The sequence below is a fragment of the Gouania willdenowi genome, chromosome 20 (assembly GCF_900634775.1).
Source record: "Gouania willdenowi chromosome 20, fGouWil2.1, whole genome shotgun sequence".
NCBI lineage: Eukaryota > Metazoa > Chordata > Actinopteri > Blenniiformes > Gobiesocidae > Gouania > Gouania willdenowi.
The window spans coordinates 1,990,625-2,008,657 of NC_041063.1; the positions used below are offsets into that span (position 1 = coordinate 1,990,625).

The 18,033-nt window shown below is 39.0% G+C and overlaps 1 protein-coding gene across 3 annotated transcripts in view; it reads left to right on the forward strand.

The window, feature by feature from the left end:
• The window catches only part of LOC114453931 (partitioning defective 3 homolog), a 563,018-nt gene that overhangs the window by 385,890 nt on the left and 159,095 nt on the right, over nucleotides 1–18,033 (forward strand). For all 3 annotated transcript variants that reach the window (XM_028433953.1, XM_028433955.1, XM_028433954.1), the window contains exons 18-19: nucleotides 8,880–9,113; nucleotides 16,993–17,215. In XM_028433953.1, coding sequence (XP_028289754.1) covers nucleotides 8,880–9,113; nucleotides 16,993–17,215 — 457 coding nt within the window. The remainder of the gene's footprint in view (nucleotides 1–8,879; nucleotides 9,114–16,992; nucleotides 17,216–18,033) is intronic.

Sequence of the window (18,033 nt, forward strand, 5' to 3'; positions counted from 1 at the left end):
AAACGTTTAAAAGCAGAGAAGTAGGAACAATGTCTACAGTGCTCGATGAGGGTTTCATCTTTCCTACTAAAACCTGAACATCCTGTAGGCTGACAGGAGTGAAGGAGGACCATGAGCTCACAGGGGCTGATGCAGTGCACAAGCTAACCAAGGGAGGAGTGATGCTAGCCCTGATATCTTGTACTTTATTTACAAAGAAATTTAAAAAATTGTTACAGTCTTCCTGTGTGTGTACAGGCACATGGGACGGTGAGGGTGCAACAAGATTTTCAATAGTATTGAACAAAACATTGGAGTTTCTCTTATTTTGCAAAACAAGATTAGTAAAATAAGCAGAGCGGGCATGCTTTATTAATTCATTTAGCTCCATTATCTTTTCTTTTAAATAGAGTCTGTGCACCTCTAGTTTAGTGGTTTTCCACAACCGTTCCACTTTTCGGCAGCTTCTCCTAAAGCTAAAAATAGCTTCATTCATCCACGGACAAGGTTTCTTATTAGAGCCTGGAGTATTTTTAGCTGGTGCTACTGTGTCCAAAACAGACAGACAATGGCTATTGAAGTTTGTCATAAAAGTGTCAACATCATCACAACTAGCTAATGTAGTTGGATCGAAAGAGGCAGAAAATCCACTGATTGCTGCTTCATTAAGAATGCGTCTCCGCTTTTTCACATTAGAAGTAGTCTGTACCAGTGTGATTGGCAGATTAAATATGATACAGCAATGGTCGCTTATTTGTAAGTCTTCAATACCTAGATGGTCAATTATTAAACCAAAAGAAAAGACCAAATCTAAAGTATGACCTTTAGTGTGTGTTGGACCTGACACATGTTGCACAAAGTGAAAAGAGTCCATTAGAGACATCAACTCAGCTGCCATAGGACAGGACGAATTATCAACATGTAGATTAAAATCACCAAGGATTAATACACTCTCCAGCTTAACAATAGATGACATAAACTCAGAGAATTCATCTAGGAATAAACGAGCAGGACCAGGAGGTCGGTAAATTAAAACGCAATAAAAAGAGTGTTCATTTCCAACCTTACACATCTGGAGCTCGAAGGAGTTGAACGCGTTTATGTCCAACAGTCTGCAGCTGAAAGCGTCTCGGTATAGGAGCGCTAATCCTCCTCCACGCCATGTAAGCATGGAGTTCCAAACACGGAGCAGTCCGGAGGGCACAGCTCATTAAGGTGAACGTAGTTATCTTCCCATTGCCATGTCTCCGTAATGAACATCAGATCCAAACTGCGGAACATAAAAAGGTCCTTCAGGAGGTGAGATTTGTTGGCTAGCGATCTAGCATTCTGCAAGCCGAGGCGTAGAGTCACTTCCTCGTCGGCCTGTGTAGAGCTGCGGCGCAGTGGACGAAGCCACCCGTGATCCACACCCCGATGCCGGTGACGGCATCTGCGGAGCGGCGCTTCGAGCGGCAGGTGACGCAAGCCTGAGACCAGGGCGGGACAAGTAAAAACACTAATGAAGTTATTTGTGCTTTTCATGTGCTTTTTTTTCAGAAAATAATTTCATTTTAAGTCAGGAAATAAATTAATTACATACAATAACACTAATAGTGACCCACATGTAATAATATATTCCATAAATTATCAGCTCATGAACTCTTTGAGTCAGCAGTTATTGTAGCCTTTTTTAATGTGTCTAGTTTTGATGTATTCATATTTATTTGTGTTTGTAAGGAACCTGTTTACACTTTAAGTTGGAAATAGTTTTATTTGTTTATGTTTTTTGTATTTTTTTTGTGATGTTTATTGTTATCGTGATAAATGCCAAAAATTATCGGGATATTTGTTTTAGTCCATATCACCCATCCCTATTTACACCTAATCATTATTAACCAGCTTTGTCTCATTCATATCAACAATCTCTTTTGTAAAAGAGACCTGGCCATAAATGGGAGCTCATAAATAAACCTGTAGAGTATGTAGTAAATGATCAGGGCCTAAAACTAGACTAGATTCTACCTTCTGATGAACACATTAGCCATCAGTCATGGCAATGACAGTTTCTCAGGAGCACATGTTTAACGTGTGCAGGACGTCCTCTGTTGGGATAATGATTCACAGTTGGCAGGTACATCAGCAACGCGTCGCCCCAGGGACAGCTCACTCCTCCTGGGATACCTGGACATGGCCTTAGTCCAACCTCTTTGGAGGCTATTTTTAACCTAATTACCCTTTTACCGCCCTACTTAGGGCCCCGACTTTCTGAATAAATTATGTGTAATGGAGCCCTTGTCTGTACACCATTCCTTACATGCAAAAGCCGATGGTGAATAATGGCCTGAATGCATAGTTTCAGCTCCACTAATTATACTATGGGCTTCTGTTCCTGTAATAACCACTGCTGATTTATTCATGGGGTGTGCCGTAGCTCCTCTTCAACGTTTAATGGCAATGAATCTTCTCCAATTAACTGTCCTTGCCCATGTCCAGCCAAAGGAATGCTACGTGTTGGACACGTGCGTTGAGTCCTCATCCACTCCATAGTCTATATTTTGTTTGATCATCTTTTTCTAGTTTCCTTCAGGTTATTTTTCATTCCTCATGCAAACATGTGGGGAGTGGCCAACGCATGTCTGCATGCGATGGGGAATATGTATTTCCATTCCTCTGAATAAGAGCGAGATGAGGAGCAAAGCTCTGAGGTTACTGTTGTGTGATGGGAATCACATTATAGAGGGTTATTCAGAGAGCTGTCCGTCAAACTCTCCCAGGAGAGCCGAGGATTCTTCAGATAAAAACAAAGACAGGTTTGTTCCAGTTGGGCCTATTGACATATTCCCTCTCTTGCTCGCCCCGCTCTCTCCCTCACACATCCTCTTTGTCTCCGCACTCCTCCCTCCCAGTCATTCAATCTGCCCAAAAGAGACAATGGTGAGCTGTATTGTGGAGCAGAGTACTGAGCATGAGGATAATTCCCTGTTTCCAAGTACAGCAGATGTCATTTGTGTTCCCTTGAACTGTTGTGTTCGCTGTAACTCTAACATGCAATCCCAGTGCGCCGACCGTACTGCTTGGTTGGTACATGCCCTCAACTGACAGGCGTAAGTTTCAAAACCCTGATTTACATGGCATTTGTACTGGGTTGATTGAGTTTTCTTCAGAAACCATAAAACATAACATTATTCTTCCTCTGCACAGCATCACTGCTGGCTTTTCCCTCTCTTCTGGCCATCCTCTATTGTTTTTTGTGAATTGAAATGAAGTATTTTAGTTGCTGAGATGGATTGATTGATAGTTCCTTCAGGATTTTGTACTTTTTCTGATACCCGTAGTGAACTTCAATTGTAATAATAGCATAAAATACTTAGGGTTGTATTCATTCATAGATCTGGATTGAAATTGTTGAAGCGATTTGGATGAATGAAACTACGTCATGCTTTAGGGTTGCTGGTCAGATGCGTACACAGGGTTTTGGGGAACAGACCGGTCTGGGATCAAATCAAATCAAGCCTTCTGTTGTGTGCCTCAGTGAATCTGCTGCTAACCGTAACCAGTGCTCTCTGGGTTATGTATCAATTTGAATTTAGTTTTTATTTTGTCTGTCTTCACAAAAACAATACAGAACAAAACAACACTCAATTGTGTAATTCTTCAGCCGAAAGGATGTAAGTTGAAGCAAAGCTTACAGTATACACACCTACCCCATCACAACAAAACAAGCTTCTCTACATCAGTGGTTCCTGTACGCCTTCAGACTTTTAACATGTACCCCGTACTCCTGCACACAAAAACATAATAATATAATGTCACATAATATAGCCCTACAGGAAAAATGTATTGTTAAGGGGTCGTATATATTTCATTATTGAATTTTCTGAAGAAAATGCAAGTGAGGATGCAGGTGCTGGCCCGCGTCATTGAACACTGGATTAACATTAGCCTAGGGTTAGCATTACCCTAGCATTGGCCTATCATTAGCATTAGCTAGCATTAGTTAATATAAGCTTTAGCCTAGCATCAACATTAACATTAACCTAGCATTAGCATTTACATGAGCCTAATATTAGCATTAGCCTAGCATTAACATTAGCATTAACCTATCATTAGCATTGACATAGCACTAGCGTTTGTCTAATGTTAGCATTAGCTAGTATTAACTAGCATTAGCTTAGCTTTAGCATTACCTTAGTATTAGTACTAGTACCCCCTATGACAATTTGCGTACCCCTGGGGGTACCCGTACCCCACTTTGGGAACCACGGCTGTACATAATATCAAACACAAAAAATAATTTGACTTATATTACTATTTTCACAATATATATTCCAGTTTATACATTCACATCAAACATATATACATACACATGAATGTACATGACGTGCATAATATTAATATTATATTTCATATTTATGACACACATTTCATCCATTGCATTTTGAGTGGCAATATATAAACTAATAAAAACCTTTTATTATGTTTATTACGTATTCATGTATTTTATACCATGATATACATATTATATATTATTGCTGTCCCATGGTAAATTGTTGCAGTTCTTTCTTACACTTACTAACGATATATGATGTAAAAAGCTTTTTAAACTGGTTTATGTTGGTGCTTTGTTTTATTTCATCCTTTAGGCGCTTCCATAATTTAACCCCTGCTATTGTTATACTCACCTTTTTCACTTGTTCTAGCTTATTGGATCTTGAAATGTAGTTTTACTCCCCTTCTCTCTCTAAAAATCTTTTCTACAACCCTTTTGGAAGTGTTATAGATTGTTTGAACAGTTTTAAGTTGGATGAGTTATGATAGTTTTAAATCTGGTGTTTTTAACAATAATCCATGCGTTAGGTATCAGTCTGATGGATCTTTTTTACATTATGAATAATGGTTGGATGTTCGTCATGTATGTATTTCCCTAAACTTCTAGACTGTAACTCAAATATGGTAAAATAAGAGTACAATAAAGAGTGTGCAATGCTTTTTGATTGAGAATGTATCTTGTTTTGCACAGGACATCAATAGAAAAACTTCTCACCAACTTCCCTTTCATTTATTTAATGTGTGACTTCCAGCTGATCCTGTGGTCCAAGATCACACCCAAAAAGTTGACTTTGTTCACTCTTTCTATGTTAACATTGGCTATATTTACTTTTACATCTACATTTTTTCTCTGATTTTCAAATAACATAATTATAGTTTTATTTAGTTTATTTGTTAATCAGAGAAAAAATCTAGATGTCGCTGATAGCCATAGTCATAATAGAGATATGATGGTTTCTGACCAGAACTGAACAAGAGAGAGTTACTGTTATTACATATCAGAAATATTGATTGTAATGGTTGAGCAATCATCCACTCAAATCAATTGAAACTGAAACCATCAATCAAAATCATCAATGAAACACATTATTTTTCCTTTTTGTTTAAAATCAACGGTATTTCATTTAAATGTCTGAAACGTTTTGGCAATCAAATACATCAAAATTGTGTAATTTTTTTCTAGCTTTTGGTAAAATGTAACAGATTGTGTTAAATGTATGTTTTAAAGTGGATCAAAGGCCCCTGAATCAAATCAAAATCTAATTGTGGCAAACTATGTGATGATGGCAAATATCGTACAGTTTTCCAAAGAACTAATATATGTGATTTACACGCCTAATATTAGTAGAGGTTCAGTCAGGTGATGTTCATCATAAGTATTTGTCAAGCAGCCAAAGGTGCTAAATTTCAGCCATCATTTTTGCACTTAAAAATGAAAAGTTTTTATTTATTTTATTGTTTATTTTAGGCACACTGTGTAACTTTCACGTCAAGCGTCCCTCGTGGCCACAGGCGGTGCAGCACTGTCGCAAAAATCACCAAACAGTCAGTGGGACCAGCCTCCCTTGTCTTTTGGTTGTGTATGCAGACAGTAGTTGACCTGTAACTTCAGGATAAGGATTGGCTCTACGGGCTGGGTTGGTCGGGCTATGCTGCGACATGGTGCTGGGCTGGAGGAGCAGCCGCTGCCGCCGCCCTCCTCTCCCCGCCACCGGAGGCCCGGCGCTTGGCCCTCCCCGCCGCGTCCGTGGCACCCTCCCACTCCCTTGCCTTGCCGCCGTTGTCGGCCCCCTTCGCCGGGGGTTGAGGAGAACGGCTGATGGGGGATGGGCGACCTGGCGTGCGTGGGGTGGTGTCCGGCGCCGGGCAGAAGCTGAGCCGGTAGAGGGGGCCGGGTCTTGGCGGCGTCTTTTTAGCCTCCTCAGAAGCAGTTTTAAACTTTTTACTTGCCTCGGCCATGACCAGGAGTCAAACAGAGCCTGTGGTCACATGCCTGCCATAAAATGATACGCTGGCATGCATTCTCCAGGTCACATGACCTGGCCAAAGATGGTTTGTCTCTCCAAACTTACATTGTCGGTATTTCAAGAGGGAAGCTCCGCTCGGAGCATTGATACTGTCAAATGCTGTATATTGGTCTGAAGAATCATTTAAAATAACTCATATGGGTCAACTCTTTAAGTCACAAAGTCTGCGGTGTGCCTTTAATGATGAATAAATTAGAAAATTATTTTTTTCTTGTCATTTTTCCTTTGGAAAAAAAATATTGTGTCAATCTCGTTAAACACAACATCTCGTAACTTATCGTGTTGTGAACTCCGTCTATTGCCTACCCCTTTAAAATGGTAGTGGACTTGCTTGGTTTAAGGCTTAAGCAGTGACCACGAAAAATAAATATTTAACCTAGCCACCATTGGTGCAAGTGTTCCAACAGTACCAGAAATGTTTAAACATCTTAATCCAGATTAATATTTTGAGACATTTTCAGATTCCTGTTCATATGGTGAAGCAGGGATGTGTAAGTGGTAGTTATGCCATTTTTTTTTATTGTAGTATATTGATTGTTTTTCAGCTTTATACTTTCTAAATGAAGACTACCGTACCATGCAGTGGTGGAACACGGCCCATTTAGGCCACTTAAAACAAGTTAAACATCCTGTTGATTCTATCTGTCGGTGTGTATGTTTTTGCTGTTACTCTGTGGGACAGCGGCTCCTGAAGAGTCCCTGTATGGGCTACAGGCTTAGAAACATAAACACTGTTAACATATGTGTGTTCTGTTCGAGGAAGCCTCCGAGCCAAGCCTGCGTTGGAAAACTAGCAGGAAGTGTAATCGGCAGCATTTATTTACACCACTCAAACCCACAGAGGAAACAGCGGACCACACTTACCACATGTGGAGGGTCTTTATAGTCTGCAGGGAGTCGTAAAAACACAATGCTGCTCTGTCAAGCTCCATGTGTTCTCTATGAATCCCTGCTCCATACAAGTTTTCATTTAATTATTCTTCTTTTGGCTAAAATATAAGATCAAATAATCAAAACAGCTTTTTATTATTTGTAAAGCCCACAGTGTATTTCATTGGGATCCGGTGTTGGTTAGGCCAAACAGACACTTTTTGTTCTAATCCTGAAAATACCACATTTGGCAAAGGGTGTGACACATTTCCAGTAAATAAATCTGAACTCTAAACCCGTAGTAGTGGTGTTTACCTCTTAAGTCACCAAAATCCAATAAAGCTCTGAAATTCAATGGCCATGGTTACATGATTTTCTATTCGGAATTGGTACAGTAGTCCCTCGCTAAATCGCGGTTCACCTTTCGCGGCCTCTGTGTTTCGCTGATTTTTTTAACAGTGCAATTTTGGATGCATTTTTTTTTGCAACGTATGAACGCGTATTGTGTTCTGCCGGTTTATTTGCCTTTATTCATTCTGCTTTCGGTCTGGGGGTTGGGAAGGCTCTGATTGGACAGGGGGAGAACGTGACATATCACATCTATCGGGAAAAAAAACCACATAATAAACCTTTTATTTTCAGCTACAACACAGAAGACCACACATGAAAATTGTTTTCACCTTTATTTTGATTTTAGTTTTGAAGCAGCAGCCTGACAATAACACGGTTTCATTTTCACCCACTGAGCAAAAGGAGAGAGATAGAGGTCTGTGCATTGGTCAATCAAAGCCAGCTGTTAAGCAACAGCTGTTTTGCCTCCACTCCACAGGAGTGTTTACAAGATAGAGGAATTATTTAATTTTGAATAAACCAGCTACCTAATTTGGATTTAAATTTAATTCAGAATTAAATTAGCATTAATATTAAGTGTTTACTAGGTCAGTTTAAAGAAGAATTGACTTTTATTTTGCTTTAAAGAGGAATTAAAGTTCCAACGTAAACGTGGCCATTGTGTGTACTGAACTTTGCATGATGTCAAATCAGAACAAAGGGGACAGAAAATCAACAGACTTCTTGTTTACCAGGTAGCAGGTATGCTAAGAGCTCTGGGGAGCTGACTGATGCTCACTGATGAAATGAAATACCAATACCAGAGTCGTGCTCCACTTACATACCTTAAACAAACCCCTGGCAAGCATTGGAAAAATAATTACACATTAATGAGTCTGGCTCTGCTGGTGTAGGAGGTTGACTGTGGAATGCTGGCTAGGGTTTTTCTCCCACCTATACACAGGAACTAAGCCTGTTGTGTTGAGGTTGCTCTACTATGTATAAATAGACCCTCAATGTTCTGTAACATTGGGTAAATAAAGCCAATATTCTGTTTTATTTAATAAGGTGCACAGCAATGTCGAAATATTTTTTTATATCTCCTGTCAAGTAATGTGTTAAAATTCAGCAGTTCACATAAATCCCTTTGATTGTGAAAATCCTTGTTTCCCTTTCATAGTGATCTTTTTATGTGTTAATCTTCAGCGACAATCTCTCCCTCTGAAGATAAACCACTCTTCACATGCTTCACTGCTCAGAGAATTACACCATTTTCTTGTTTGTTTCAATAGCCAAGCTTAAATCATTTTCTTTGTCACCATAAACCATCTTTTTAAACTGTCACTAACCTTTATTCTTTAGGATCTAGCGAACCAGAGGTTGAACCCTTGCCTGGTCCAAAGAAGTCCAACTCCCTCGAAAGCCTTCATAAGGCCATGGCTGAAGTGCCGTTTAACGGGGAAGTCACCGTGGACTTGTCGCGATCACGGATCAGCAGAGGCCGTGGCTGCAACGAAAGTTTCCGTGCTGCAATCGACAAATCATACGAGAAACCGAATGTCAGTGTGGCAGAAGAAGAGGCCAGCATGGACACACGTAAGTTTACACCAGTAGGGATGGGAATTGATTGGTATTTAGTGATTCCGATTTCATTATTGATACTGCTTATTGATTCGATTACTTACCGATTCTCCTATCGATTCTCATTGGGTGAGGGAATTGAGTCACACCAATGGATTTGTTTGCTTTAACTCTTTATTATCTCATCATTTTCTCTTTAATTTCCTGCAGGGATATTAGCTCTTTTTTTATCCACCATAGGCAGGTATAGATTGTTTTCACTGGATAATAATATGGACAATATATGACACTTTGACTACAAACATTTGATAATATTTATAGTGCTCCTTTTGAACTTGAACAACTTGATCCAAAACTAATTCAGACATAAAACAAATATTCTGTAAAAAAGAACATATTAACCAAAAGCACTTATCAACTGTGGTAGATTCACACTCCCTTTGCAGAAAAATGTGTATGTTTGCCATGTCAGGAAGGATACGAGAATGTTCTGTACTTAGGGTGTCTCCAGATGTGGAGAACACCCTTTCAGATGGTGTTGAGGATCCTTGGACACAGAGATATTTCTCAGCTAAAGCTGACGCCAATGGCGTCAGAGGGTGGCGCCGTCTTTGGTTGGGATAAGAGGAAGGCTTCTTTATAGTTGGACTTCTTCATCCTCTGTTTGGACTATGTAGGGACCTATAAAATCCACATTAACGGAATCGTGGACGGAATCACGGAAATCGACCAATGAAGTCGGAATCTTGGAACCGGCTCTCAGAAAGAACCGGTTTTTGATTCTCATCCCTACACACCAGTCGGTAGGGTTGTGGTACTCAAGACCGGCCTTGGTCTTGAAACCGATCTCAAGACCACATTTTGAAGGTCTTGGTCTTGTCTCGGTCTCAGACTGGCTCGACGCAGGAAAACCAGCTCAGACCTGCAGTTCTTCAACTTCATTAGTGTGATAATAAGGAGAAGCACTTAGAACTGTTCCTGATTGATTTCATTTGTATTTTGACGTTAGCTCACTGATTGTTCTGCGTCCTTGGAAATCTTTTACAGTCAATGCCACAGATAAAAATCTTATTTTTTAGATATTTTAAATAGTTTTGTATTCATCACTGGCTTTTAAATGCATACAATGATTTTTTGTTGTTACAAGAATTCAGTTGACCTAATTTGTCAAAATTCAAGATTTTTGCATGTTGTGCTTTGAAAGAGTTGCAGACTCTTTGTTTTTGTCAACTTTAAGAGAGAATGTTCTTCAACTGGTGTGTAACATTTTCATGGTCTTAGTCTCGTATGGGTTTGTCTCGGTCTTGGTCTTAAAGGTGCAGTCTGCAACTCTTATGAAAGTGACTTTTTGTCATATTTGCTAAAGCTGTCACTATGTAAGGACAGATTTACATCAAACAAGTAGTTTATGTGAAAAACAGCTGTTGGTCACAAGCCCCTTGGTCTTGTCTTGGTCTCAGATAGTGTGGTCTTGAGTACGGCTTTCAGATCTAAAACACAAGACTTTATTACAAAATCAAAATAATGTAGAAAAAGAAAGGGAGTGAAAAAAAAGTTGAAAATCTATTACAAATAGGAAAATGTCAAAAGGCATCTTTTTGAACGGTTTATCTAGGATTTTCTGGTTTGACCAAATGCCATTAGGGGCACATTAGCCAAATTGACTAAATGTTGTTGAACCAGGATCCCAACATAACTCAAGTAATAATGGAACAGAACCTTAAAAAAAAAAAAAACAATCTTATCCATCTTTTAATTTTGTGAATTTAGGAACGATCAAGTCCAGAACCACGTGAAGGTCTTTGTGACGAGAACATATCATTTTATTCTTTTTTTTTTTCTTTTCCTTGTTATTATCACATGAAATAAGCCTTGTCGTGGCATGCTACCATTTTGCTTTCTCCAGTTTGTTTGAGATCAAGAGAAGAGTTGATCTTTTAATGTTCAATAAAGAAAGTGACAACATATTCATACTGGCAGTGAATGTAGGTCAACTGCATAAAAGCTCTCAGTTCTACAGAATCTAACTGGGAGGGAAGTTAACTAGGTTAGTGTCTCCCAGCTGTTGTCAGTATGTGTGCAACAAAGCACATGTGCAATTAGAGTCTAGGTTACAAACTCATTAATATTTACATCGTTCATGCCAATTGGAAGTGTTAAGAGATTGTGACAGCGAGGCTCACGTGGGAGCCTGTATGTGCTTTAAGTGCAGTGGCATGTAGTTCAATGATGTGCGCGGGAGAAACAGATTCCACTGATCCCACATTTGTTACAGGCTTTTAAAGCAAAGTGCTATTTCCGATGATTATCAATATAAGGCATGCCATTGTTTCCCTTGGTTAGACGTTTGCACGCCTTGCCTCAGTATGTTTTATGGTGTACTTTACCAAGACGAGAAGGATTCATTTATTCAATGCTGTGAAAGCAAGACAAAAAGAGCTCATAAGGCATGTGTCCTGCTTTTGAGTGAATGGATCCATCCCTACTTAGTGTTTGATGACAGAAAGTCATACAGTGGCTACAGAGAGACAGCAGTCGGAGGCTTTCCGACAGGTAATAACGCAGGAGTAATCACTCAATATATATTTCCATTCACCATTAAAAGATTCCATTAAAAGAGCAGGGGGACATTTTAAAGAGCAGGAATGATTTGCCTGAAATCCTTTGTTCTGGTAAGCTCTGTCGGCAAGGCGCTAAATACAGCCTTATCTTAGGGAAGAAAAATGGGGAAAGCAGCTATTTTCCCCTGCTGCTGTATATTGCATTCTCCCCATGATATTCAAATAACTCTGTTTTTCAATTTAGATAAAAGCAGCCAGTCTGTGCTCGTCAGTGAGGTTAATAGTCAAAGTTGACAGATAAGCCTGCCTTCCTCTGCCACCAGACTTTTATTTACATAAAATAAGAATGTGGCATCACCTCAAGAAAATGTGTCCCCAAAAGATATCCTACGGAGCAAAAACGCCTTCCCCTCGTGCTACTTTGTGTTGTATCATTTCAAAAGAAAATGGAAAATACTCTCCGCTGAGTAAAAAGCCCCTCTTTTATAAATCAGAAAAAAAGAGGAATATATCCTTTCCTGTCACAACCTTCAATGACGGCTCCGCCCAAATATGTGCCAGAATGAAAGCAGAAAAGTTTAATGGTCGACTTCATGAAATGTTTTCTTGTCTTTGTCTGGCAGTAAAATAAGCTTTCACTGTTCTGAAGCTTTCATCAATGCCTCAGCTGTCATTCCAGAACATCAGCCATTTTCCATTTGACTTCTATCAAAACTGCCATTGATGGCCTCACTGTTTGATGTCACACTTCTGTTATTTCTTCCCCTCGTGTCCATCTGTTTCCCTTTCTTTTATTAAAAGCTCAATAGTGCAGCAGATTAGTAAAAAATAAATCGTTCACTTTGGAATAAAAGCATGAAATTTGGCACGAAGGGCCACTATTTTGGAAAAAGGCGTTAGCCACTCAAAAATTCAATATGGCACCCATTTTTCAAGATGACCGCCATTGCTATTCAGTGGTTATTATATAACCAAAAAATACTTGGATTGGGCCAAACAAGGTGTCAGCGGAAAGGTCTTGTCTGCTCGAGTCTGAATATGTGCATCCCCCCCGGGTAGAGTCGGAACTGCACCCGCTAGAGGCGAAACACTCAGTCGCCTCAAAAAATTTACATCTGGTCAAACAAGGTGTCAGCAGAAAGGTCTGGTCCTCCCAAGGCAGTGGAAGTTTGGTGTTTCCCTGCACCAGGGGTAAACTCAGAGGACTATGAGCAAAAGGGAGCAACTTTGATGCTGCTTTCTCCCATTGACCCACATATTCAGACTTGGGGTGCCACTTTATTTAACAAAATAATCACGTTTTGTACCGCAATTGTGTGTTTTGCCTCTAGTGGGCGCAGTTCTAACTCTAATCGGGGGGGATGCACATATTCGGTCACGGCAGGACCAGGCCTTTCCCCTGACACCTCGTTTGAACAGCAATGGCCATCTTGACAAATGGCCGCCATATTGAATTTTTGAGTGGCCTAGACCTTTTTCCAAAATAGTGGCCCTTAGAGAGTATCTGTGCCAAATGTCATGCTTTTATACCGAAGTGAACAATTCTCTTGAAATATGCAATTAATCTGCTGCACTACAATTAAAAACTGTCGTTAGAAATTATGTATTGCCTGTGGATTGGCCAACTTGGTAAAATAGTACGACATTATCTCGACCTTTGTCACAAACAGATAAAGCTGTAACTTAAAATACACATATGTTACGGGTTCCAAGGCTTACGAACCACAGCAACAAAAAGATTTTGGTTTTGGTGTCTGGAAAACACAGGATTCAGAGTAATGAAGACACGAGCCGCACATATCTCTTCCCAGGTTACCTCTCTTTATTACATGGAATTGTGGCGACCGTGGCTCAGGTGGTAGTGGGTCGTCTTCTGATCGAGAGGTTGGGGGTTCGATCCCAGTACCTGACTATGTGTCGAAGTGTCCTTGGGCAAGACACTGAACCCTAAGTTGCTCCCAGTGGTGGACTAGCGCCTTGCATGGCAGTCCTGTCCCACTGGTGTGTGAATGTGAGAGTGATTGGGTGAATGAGCTGATATGTAAAGCGCTACCACTAATCCATATTAATACTGTTTAAACCCGTTTCCAGACTGACACATTTAACATAGAAAATTTACTATTTAACTCTTCACAGTTTTTACAAACAAACTTACCTACTGCTTCTTTAAGCTCAACTTACTGTAACCTATTTCTGCAGTGAACTGAAACAGCATTTTCTTACCAAACTTATTACAAAAATAACTCAGAGCAGAATATTTGTGTGTGCAGCATCTCAGTATCCCAAATATTGTTAATACATTTCACAAACCACATTCATAACATGTACAGGAAGCCACAAATACACAAATTACAGTATACATTGCACTATACAATGGTGCGCCACGTGTGTCACTTCAACTTGCCGAACGGCGAGCTACCTCCGCTCGTAAGTCCTTATTTAATGACAAAACACACTCACAAACCATGCCTATCTCTCTCTCTATTAGATATTTAGCTTCCAGTATTATTTCTGTGTGATTTTCAGAACGTACTAACCTGGAAAACACAGGTAAAGGATTCAGAGTAATGAAGACACGAGCCGCACATTTCTCTTCCCAGGTTACCTCTGACGGACGGGGCGGAAACCCCCACCTAAAAGGGACCGGGTTGAGCCATCACCCACGCACATTGGTTCCGCTCTTTTCCTTCCATTGAATTTCAGGCTTCAGTTCACAACAAATGTGAAATTAATTATTTTTGAGGGCTTCAATGATTAGTTAATCCCAATAATGGGCTGTTTGACTCCTCTACATTAACAAAATAAAGTGCTGAACAGGACACAGAAACAATATCAAAAATAATATCTTTCAGAAATAATATCTAAGAAATAATATACAAAAATGTGATTATACATTTTGAATGGATCACACATACACAAAGTAAAATGCTAAAATAATAATAATAAACGACCTCTCTCCACCCACTTACTGTTCTGGTTCATTCACAATTCATCTGTTCAGTTAAAAACGTATTAAAGACTGAATCAACCTCATGTAGTTTAGGAGGAGTAGTGGCTCTACTCACGCGTGATCTAGATGTTCAAGATCGTCAAAGTCTCTCTTTATCCATAAAACTAATTCCAGCGGCTTGTTTAGCATATTCCTTCTTTGGTCATTAATTAGACATGCTCAAAAAAAGAAAAAAACATTTACAAAGTTCTGTATTTATATTTTCTTAAATTGCTAGAACACTCAGAAAAGTAGAATTTAAAAAGAGTGCGAGTGGAACATCAAGATGTGAGAAGCATTTATCATTAGCTGTGTTTCCTTTACTCATGGAAATGTGCAAATTCTAAATAGCACAATAAAAACTGATAATGGAAACACGTTCAAAGTGCAATTATACTTTGTCGAAATTTTAGAAGTATCACTTTTGATTTGTGAAAAACTTTAATTGAAACATAGCTATTGAATCCTGAAGTAATTTAATTAATTGTAATAGTCACTGTTATTATTTTAAGTTTTGGGAAGTTGCTACAACAAAAAAATACTGATTTAACTAAGGCAGTGTCACTGGGTGGATACCTTATAGTGTCTGAACCAAGAGACTAGTTAGTCCATGTCCATATGAAAAAGGTTGTTTTTCATCTTCATTTTTCCAGCAGATGTGCACATCATTAATGTTTACTTTCTGTTTTCAATAAGCTAAGCTCTAATCCGAAGCCTCTAAATTCATTTCATTTAGAGTTTCTTTCTTTTTTTGTAATTTATCTAAAGTGTAAAGTTTGGATTGAAATATTATTTTGTGGACTCCCTTTAAAACATGCAGATGTATTGGCTCACAGTCCTGTAGTCCTCTGGAAGTTCCAAATTACAATGTTTAGCATGTTATCTGCAGCTTGGCCTCATTAAGCTGTAGCTACATTAGCACCAGTGCTAATCTCAATCATTTGAATAACCAGATCCAGCTCACAGCTGCTATTCTCCAAATTCACTCATAAGTGGATGATTAGCAGGCAGCAGATTGAGGGATTGACCAAAATTCACTTCCAGAGCTGGATTCCAGAATCATAGCAGTAGATAAATGAAAAGGGAAGATCGAGATGCTACCATTGATCTTGGATACGTTTTACCTGCATGGCTCTCAGATCTGCCCGTGTTTGGAGTTTTAACAAAGAGGTGATGCTACAGTTCCACAGATCACAATAGAAAACACAACGTTTTCCCTTTGAAATGCCAAACAATGTTTTTGTATTGATTCTATAGTATTCCCTTTCTCTCTTCCATCAAAGAGAGAACTTCTAAAGCAACCTACAAGATTGCAGTACATGGCAATCAGAAAAAGTTTTATCCATCATCTACTCACCATATTTATAATACGTAGACCTGCAACGTTGTTCATGTTTTTTAAACGTATAATTACTGAGGGATTAATTGCATTTTTCAGATGAGTTCTTAGAATAGAATAGAATAGCCTTTTATTATTATCATTACATAACATGTAATGAGATAGAGCTCCCCATAAAAATACAAACATAAGAATAATAATAAGAATACAATATAAATAGATTTAAAAAAAGTTCACACACTCATATCAGTATTAACATAATACTGTGCCAGCATATTGCATAGAAACTATTGCACATTACCCAGTATATTGCACCAGTTAGATAATATTGCATAACAGTGTATGGTATTGTAGATTTAGTGCATATGAGAGTTCAGAATGGTTATGCCTTTCGGAAAGAAACTGTTCTTGAGTCTGTTTGTTCTAGCTTTGATACATCTGTAGCGCCTACCAGAGGGCAACAGGTTGAACATGTGGAAACCAGGGTGTGAACTGTCCTTGATGATGCTATGTGCTCTGTTGAGGCAGATGTGATGGAAACTATGAGTTTAATCATCCTTTGCAGTTTGGGTGAAATTAGCAAAGATATAATTAAGAACTGTACTCATGACATATTTCATTCAGTCATGTCTGTTTTTTCTCCAACAGAGGAAGATAAAAATAAGTTTCCTTGGGATTTTTTTTTTTTTAAGAATGTACACAACTAAGATGGCTTGAGGCTGCAGCTAAGTGGGAATGTATTCAGCTGAATTCTATTCTCACTTGGTTGGTTATGTAAATATAGTCTTGTCTAATGAGGCTTATGAATTCAGTGTGCATTCTTCAAAGCTGCTGTACCTATTGGGATTTTGTTTTTTTTAATATTCCTTCTAATGTTACCAAAAAAAAAAAGATTTAATCTTCTAAAGCATTAGAAAAGAAGAAAGATTGTTGGTTATCCTCAGATACCAAGAACCTAGATGATAATTGTTTTTGTTCCTTCTTTTTTGCTGATCTTTTATCCAGTGGATGAGGACACAGAGGAAAGCTCCAGGTCTGGCCCTGGGTCATCACATGGTGACCTCACCACAGTGACTGTTGGACTGAATGGAGACATCCCCAAAGAAGAAACCGTGATTGACTCGGACAAGGCTGTGGGCAAGGAAACCAAGAAGTCGGTCAAGGAGAAAGACAAAGACAAGAACAAAGCCAAGAAAGGTGTTCTGAAGGGCCTTGGTGAGATGTTCAGGTAGGACTTCCATGAGTTTTATGGAAATGTTAATCAGTAACCTCTTTCCTTAGTTTCTACGTGTACCTTTCACGGTTCATATTCCCCTGATGAAATGATTTCAACACAAAATAGGAGACACAACCAGAGATGCATGATGAAAAATAATCCCACGTCCATCCATTGAATGCGACATAGCAAGCTGTTGGGGTAGTCACGTTATTTATTTCAGTTTTCTGCTTGTTTAAACCTTGCATAAATTAGAGGCGGTGCTAACTGTAACCCTGCCGTGTGTTGCTTTCATGCGGATTACTTTAATGGGATTAGTTAGTGTATCTGGATGCACAGCTCAGGAAGAAACAATAAAGACTACAAGTGTGTTTGAGGTCATGACTGAGAAATGTGAATAGATGCTTCCTCTTCCAACATTTGAGCTTTTCTATTTTCTGTAAACAGGTTTTTACGCACGGTTGGAATGTGTGATGAATCCCAAAGGCCATTAATGTGTGCTATACATGTCTAGATGTAAAGATGTACAGAGGGATGCATGTTTAAGTTGTTAAAGTAACTCAAAGTTCTGATTGAGTTACTTCCAGAGTATAGTTTATATAGAGTTTATTGAATCTCTAGAACGTTCGGTTTATATTTTCTGCCAACTTTAAAATGAAATTTCAGTTATAAAGCAAATTACATTTCATTTTCAAGTTAATACAAAAAGTAAATTACTTGTAACCAGAGGGTCGCTGGTTCGAAACCTACTGTGGGTCATCACTACGGTAACCCATAACTGCCCCTCAATGCCTCAAGGGTGCGAAAGAAAAGAAGACAGTGTCAGGTTA